This window comes from Dendrobium catenatum, unplaced genomic scaffold (assembly GCF_001605985.2).
Source record: "Dendrobium catenatum unplaced genomic scaffold, ASM160598v2 fragScaff_scaffold_133, whole genome shotgun sequence".
In the NCBI taxonomy this organism is placed as follows: domain Eukaryota; kingdom Viridiplantae; phylum Streptophyta; class Magnoliopsida; order Asparagales; family Orchidaceae; genus Dendrobium; species Dendrobium catenatum.
In genome coordinates, this window is record NW_021318595.1 from 4,925,591 (window position 1) to 4,932,400 (window position 6,810).

Genomic DNA, 6,810 nt, shown 5'->3' on the forward strand with positions numbered 1-6,810 from the left:
TTTTGTCATAATAATCTGCTTTTATTGATGGTTTTAAATAATTGTATTTTAATTACAATTTTATAATCACGTGTACCAAACAGAAAATCCAAGGTCCAGTAAATTTAAGAGAAAATTTCTCAGAAAAATCGAGAGCAATTACTTGATTTCAGTCACTTAAAGCTTAAAAAATGATTGATTTAAATTGCATATATGATTTTTAAAATCATTTTTTTAAAACCTCTTTAATTAGTTAATTAGAGTAATTAAACTGTTCTAAAGCTTACAAATTTGAATAAAATTGATCACGAAATTGATTGAATTGCTTGATTTTGATATCGAGCCTATAAAAGATTTAATTTTGAAATTTGACAAAATCTGAAAACTTGTTTCTAAATCGCCGGTGCATAGGATTTCTGTACCTTTTTGATGCGGCCAGCCGTTGGATTTCAACGAGCACGCAGCCCAAAGGAAGCAGTCCCTCCTGGCCTTACATTGGAAGATCACGACCAAGTGAGCGGCAGCGCGCCAGGTCTCTCTCTGATTCACAACCCAGGACTCAAAGGCGGTTCTTATCATCGCTGCTCTAATGGCGAAAGTGCTGGCGGAATCGCTCTCGGCGGGAAAGCCGACGCCTTTCCGGCTGAGAAGGGTCCCTCCGGCGAGAGCCCATTCCTCCTCCAGTTCCTTCCGGGCTGCTCAGTCCTTGGAGGGAAGGAACGCCAAAATCTACAAAGAGTTAGGTACGTTGCTTCTCACTTAATTTATCTTTTTTCTTATATAAGTTTCCGTAGGTTCTCTTTTTCTTCTACTGCACCGGAATTGGACATTGCAGTGAAATGGAAATAGATTTTTGCTTTTTTGTTCGCAAAAACCTATTGCATGTGTTGATAAATGTGCTAACTATTTCTTTGAACGAGCTTGAACTATTATCTCTCTGTGAGGATAATGTTAAACTTCTTCCTGAACTTGTAGCATAATCTATGGTGGATGAGGAAGACTTATCTTTAGAGGAATAGTTGATAACATGAGATGAATTAATACTTTACCTTAAGTTAAACCCTGAGCCTAGATATGATGAGCATTTTGATTTTGTTTTATAGTCTATATATGATCTTGCAAGGACAATAATGATGCTATGATGATTATCATGGACATTAAATTTATGCTCTTGTTTGATCTTTGTCCTAGTAACATTTGAACTTGGACACAGAAACAACTCAATGAAGCTTCCTCCAAAGAAAGGAATGAAGAAAAGAGAGATGCGTTTTTCCTTCCCTCTTAGGGGATATTTTTAGTGTTGGAAGTATATATTTGTCACCACTATGAAGTGTATGGTGGATAATTGAACCATCTCATACTTGAGATCCATATTAGACCGAAAAAACCCCTTGATTGAGGGGTTTTTTTCATCCTCTGAGCAATTGGATAATAATAGCCACAACATATTGGCCTTAATATTTGGGTTCGACATCTCTCCCTTTGGGATAAATGGAATTTAGATGGATTGACGAAGGTCTTTGGCCTTAGGATTGATGCAACTAAAAATTCATTTTGGACAGTTGAATTTGAAATATGTACTTAAGTTTATGAATTTGATGAAGTTTTATTCTTGAATCTTGATATATATTCCAAGTCAAGAGGTATTGATCCATTTGTTCATCGTTGCATGTGGATCACGAAAGTAGGAATCTTTATATTGTTGATTGGAAAATTGACATTAAACAAGAGCCTTTTAAGTCTAATGTGCGCATCAGCCATTTGTGTTGGTCCATTGACTCCCTACTATGATAAACCTTACAAATGTAACATAACCATGAAGGTATCCACCCTTCATCAATGCCATTGCCTGAAACCATCATGTAGGGGAAGGCAGCGCTTGTGGACAACATAACAATCCAGTCGGATCGGGATAACTCGATCTGGTTTAGGCTGTATCAAATTAGTTCGGGCTCATGTGACCTCCAATTTGATTGGTTCATGAACCGAGCTCAATGTTTCAGAGTTTATATCGGGTTTGATCAGACTAACCTTGCTTATATGGGCAATTATTCAGTCTAACCAAGTCAAATTGGACTCTGTTTTGATATTTATGGGGGGCCTTAAGATCAATACTTTGCTTAAAAATCTTCTTTGATCATATATAGAAAATTTTGTTTCATCATATATAGATTTTTATATGCCCTTGGCTATCATATTTAATTCAGTATATTAATTGGTCTGATAAAATTCTGAATTGAGATTTATATGAAATGAGAATGGGTCTCCAATCTCCATTGCATTCTCGGCTTGCACCAAGACCCTCCCTAAACGGATTGTGTTGTGTGTGAGCCTAAAGGGATCGGGAGAAGCATTAATCAGGTCATATTTGGCATCAGGTAGTTTTGCAGAGTTGTCGGGCATGCAAACATGCTTCATGGTTTTATAATCTGGCTCAATCTGGTTTTATGACAACTCTTTTTGTCTCTTTTTGAATCAACTGACCTTTCTTTCATCTGAAACATTCTATGTTAGGCTTATTTTCATTAAAGAAGAAGATTGAAGAGACAGTCAATCGCGCTGAGATGATAACTCCAGTGGCAATGGAGTTTGAAGAAGAAAGGAGGATAAAGCAGGAGGAGGTTCTACGGGAATCCAATCTGTGGAATGATGATCTAACCACATCAAATGAATCACTTACTGCCTTAGCTGATGCCATTAGAGTTGTCAATGATCTCAAAGACATGCGGCATAAGGTGCTCTCCTCTGACAGAGTAGGATGATGTGAGTTCATTAGGTCTTGTCAGTTAAACCAAAGTTTAAATTCAATGTTTGTTTGCCTCTTTAGGTGCTTTAGAAAAATTCCTTGTTCTAGATTTAATCAAGTTTACAGTAACTTAACTTCTTGTTTGAGAAGTGAAGCCACCATATCTATGTTAATAGCACTACAGGAAAACGTGCTGTTACCGGCGGACAAAATCCGTCGGTAACACTAGAAATCCGTCTGAAATTCCTTATTTCTGACGAAATACCGGCGAAAACTGTTCGGACCGTAATTCACGCTCCAGAGCACTTGAATATGCCGTACCTTTTTGCATGTTTGCACGGCTACATATTTGTCTCTCTTTTTTTGTGTGAGGTTCTTTTTCAAGATATAATTTGGTTTTGCTTAGTTTTTGCATCTCGTACAGGCTGAAGAGGCAAAATTGATCACCCAGTTGGCTGAAATGGATATCATAAACGATCAACTTTTCCAGCAAGCATATACTGCATCATTGGATGTTAACAAGTTCCTGGATCGTTATGAGATGTCTAAACTTCTTAGGGGTCCATATGACAATGAAGGTGCTTGCATGATCATCAAAGCCGGAATGGAAGGCACTGCTTCTGAGGTTCAAATGACCCTTTCAGTTTTTTGTTTTGAATATGCTGTAGTGCTTATAGATGAAATTGTAAATTTTATTTTCATGTACTTGCAGAATATGTAATTTAATCTCTAAAACTGCTTTTTTTTTTCCTTCTTGTTGCAGATGTGGACTGAAAAGGTCCTGCATATGTATGCCAGATGGGCTGAAAATAATGGTTGTAATGTGACAGGTTTGGAGACATTTCCTTCGATGGAAGGTGGCACCAAGTTAGCCACTATTGAGTTTGAAAAGGAGTACATGTATGGCTACCTTTCTGGAGAGAGAGGAATCCATAGACTGATCCACAGCTCTCTTGATGGATCTACTATTCGTGAGGTAATCATCTTCCATTCCTTCTAATTCTTCAATTCGCCTGATGATCTAAGACACTTATACATGGAAAATTATGTGATGATTTAAATCATCATTAAGAGCAAAAAAAAAAGGATGATTAACATACAAAACACACCAAGTATTTTGTACAAGTTCATGTAATTGATTGCTGCATCCTATTGTCATCATTGTAAATTTCACAAAAGTTTTGATTGTGGAGTTATTATCATCATAGTTTTAAAAATTGGATTAGACCGGCCAGTTAGACTGGTTCAACAGTGAACCGATTAGATCTTCGGTTTAGTCCATCTTAAAAACCGGCTTCACATCAATCGAATTAAACTAGCTAGAATCACTGGTTCAACTGGTGAACCAATCCTGAATTTTTAAATCTAGCTGGTTCACGTATTTTTATATTTAAATAATTTAATTAATTAATATAAAATATAATATTGAACTTAATTAATTAGTATAAATTTAGTCTATTATAACTTTTAAATTAGTATTAAATACATATAATTATGATTTACCAAAAAGCACCCTTCAAGCATTCTCACATGACCCCATCACTCATGAATTCTATTTATTTTTAAGTTATAAAATTATATGATTATATAATTATTACATCAAAATTATTTCATTTAGACCTTTTTAAAATAATTATAATATTTATTATGTCATCCGATTCAATCCCAAGTTCATCCCCGATCAAACCATTGATCTTTAAAACCTCTCTCTCTTTCGTTTTGATGTTTGGTCCGATTTTCACAATCTTGATTATAATCATAATATCTCATATATCACCCAAAGATGCCTCCCCCATAAAGCAAAAAAACTAAGGCAGCTTAAAAATACAGGGAAAACCCAAACCACATGATTACAATAGCACAATATGTCTTAGGAATTCATCATTGTTTCTGCACCTCTTCTTCTATCTACCAAACTACCATCATAGTACCTTACTATTATAAAATAGTAGAAGGATTCGCGACCTAGTTAATAGAGAAGATTGTTTATCTAAGATCATAAATTTGAATCACATATTTTACAACTTATTGCACATCATTCCCAAATAAAATTATATAATAGCAGCTGACAAAACTTAGCTGCTAAATTTGTATTTGTCAGACTTGGTCGGCAAGCATAGATGTGATCCCCCTTTTCCTTGAGAAGATGATTGATTTTCACATAGATGATAGAGATATCGAGGTATCATCTCCATCTCATGGGGAAACTTTCTGCAGAAGCAAAATTTCAGTCAGCATCCATCATATTCCGAGCAATACGATTGTGCAATGCTCAGGTACTATCTTGCTAGTTCATGCTTGTGCGGTATTTTATTTAAATGTTGGTTTCTGGTTTCTCTTAGAAGCCTCACATACGATATATATGCTTGAGGTGTAAAGGAGCAAATTCAAGTGGGCTCAAGCTTTGTTCTGCTGAACTGCTTTAGTGAGCAGTTTATGATTTGTGCAAAGGATATATAAGTTAGCCGTCAATGATTTGTGCATAATTTTCATGCTGTTATCGAGCAAAGTATGATGTGATGCTAATGTTTGGCTCCTGAAGTAAAGGAGACATTATTCTGTGCGGAGACTAGACGGCGAGAACCGTCCGGATTTGCTGTGCTTTAGCTGTCATTTTGCTACGTTTTTGCAAATACTTAGCAAAAATCAAAAGGGCAACAAAAGTGCAATTATGAATGCATATTTGCTGCTCTTTTGCTGAGTATTTATAAAAGCGCATTAAAAGTGCAGCAAATATTCAATTAGCAGGATATTTGCTGTGCTTCAACTGCCCTTTTGCAAATACTCAGCAAAAGGGTAGCAAAAGTGCAATTATGAATGCATATTTGCTACCCTTTTGCTGAGTATTTGCAAAAGCACAGCAAAAGAGCAGCTAAAGCACAACAAATCCGGACAGTTTTCGCCATCTTGCCTCCGCACAATATAATTTATCGAAATAAAGAAGCTAATGTTGAGCTACTTATCAAGCCAATCATTAACTATTTACAAACATCAAGCCCGATTTATAGGTGCACCCAGATATCCGGATCAAAATTTGATCATGATGGATTAGAATTCATTAAATTTATTTTAAAATTAATACAATATATGATTAATTGATAAAAAAATATATTACTCTTATTAGAGTAAATCCAATAATTTTGATATCCATTCTAACCAAATTTCTGTACTAAATCTTTTTTTCTTGCAGTGATGTGTTAATCTATATTATTGAATAGAATGTGATCATAACATTGAGTCACAGCTCCTACTGCTACTGTTTTTCTCTTTTTTAATGCCAAATTGTGTTTTTTGATTGCATTGGAGATGCTAATCTGTGTGGCTAAATAGAAGCTAGGAGCTTCAAAACCATGAATTTCTTGCGTATTTTCATAATCCTGACTGTTGAGCCTAACCTTTATTTCTTAGACTGAACTTACAATTCAAAACTGTATGGTTTGTTCAAGTGAATCTAAAAAACTGGAAGGTTTCTTTGCAGGTGAAAGGAGCCAGTTTGCGAACAAGATGAAAGCTCTTAATCGCCTTAAAGCAAAGCTTCTCGTCATGGCAATGGAAGAGAGATCAGAAACAAACAAGATAAAAAATGACGATTTCTTGAAAGAAAACAAATATGAGACAAGGAGGTATCTGCTTCGCCCTCAGAAATCAGTACACGATATAAAAACTGGAATAATTCTCCCTGACCTCAATTCTGTACTGGATGGAAATATAGAGCCGTTTATAAGAGCTCATATCTGTCTTAGACGAGGAAGAAAGCTTGGATAGTTATTCATATTTCATTTGCTCTTTGAACGTCTTTATTTATTTATTTATTTATGATGTGATTGGATAGTCTGAATATCCATTAAAATTTTGATGTTTACAAGTGAATTACATGTGGAATGCTTTGAAATCTAAAATGAAAAATAATATATATTTTTTAAATTTATCATTTTATTAAATGTAAATTTAGATGTTAAAGTTTCTTTCAAACTCTTTTGGATTTTTGAATTTATCTCAAAAATTATATTATCATTTTTTACATTTAACTAAGTTAAATTATTATCCTTTAAGTATATAATTTATTTATAAGTAATCAAATGAGC

At 34.8% G+C, this 6,810-nt stretch overlaps 2 protein-coding genes across 2 annotated transcripts in view; both read left to right on the forward strand.

Annotated features, from left to right (window-relative positions):
• Positions 1–2,627, forward strand: part of LOC110105727 — a 24,436-nt gene extending 21,809 nt beyond the window's left edge. The window contains exons 14-15 of the mRNA XM_028699562.1: positions 391–722; positions 2,494–2,627. Of these exons, the coding sequence (XP_028555395.1) occupies positions 391–722; positions 2,494–2,521 (360 nt within the window). The 3' untranslated portion in view covers positions 2,522–2,627. The remainder of the gene's footprint in view (positions 1–390; positions 723–2,493) is intronic.
• On the forward strand, positions 2,607–6,528 carry LOC110105728 (peptide chain release factor PrfB3, chloroplastic). Its single transcript, XM_028699564.1, has 5 exons — positions 2,607–2,742; positions 3,150–3,350; positions 3,489–3,701; positions 4,827–5,001; positions 6,204–6,528. Exons 2-5 carry the CDS (start codon positions 3,186–3,188, stop codon positions 6,488–6,490), a joined length of 840 nt encoding a protein of 279 aa, XP_028555397.1. The 5' UTR covers positions 2,607–2,742; positions 3,150–3,185; the 3' UTR covers positions 6,491–6,528.
• The last annotated feature ends 282 nt before the right edge of the window (positions 6,529–6,810 follow it).

What these genes read in the sequence shown, in the direction of transcription:
- LOC110105728 (XM_028699564.1), top strand. Translation starts at nt 3,186, where the DNA reads ATGGATATCATAAACGATCAACTTTTCCAGCAAGCATATACTGCATCA. An exon ending in TGGAAGGCACTGCTTCTGAG is followed by an intron (nt 3,351 to 3,488) that starts GTTCAAATGACC and finishes TTCTTGTTGCAG; the next exon opens with ATGTGGACTGAAAAGGTCCT. An exon ending in TACGATTGTGCAATGCTCAG is followed by an intron (nt 5,002 to 6,203) that starts GTACTATCTTGC and finishes GTTTCTTTGCAG; the next exon opens with GTGAAAGGAGCCAGTTTGCG.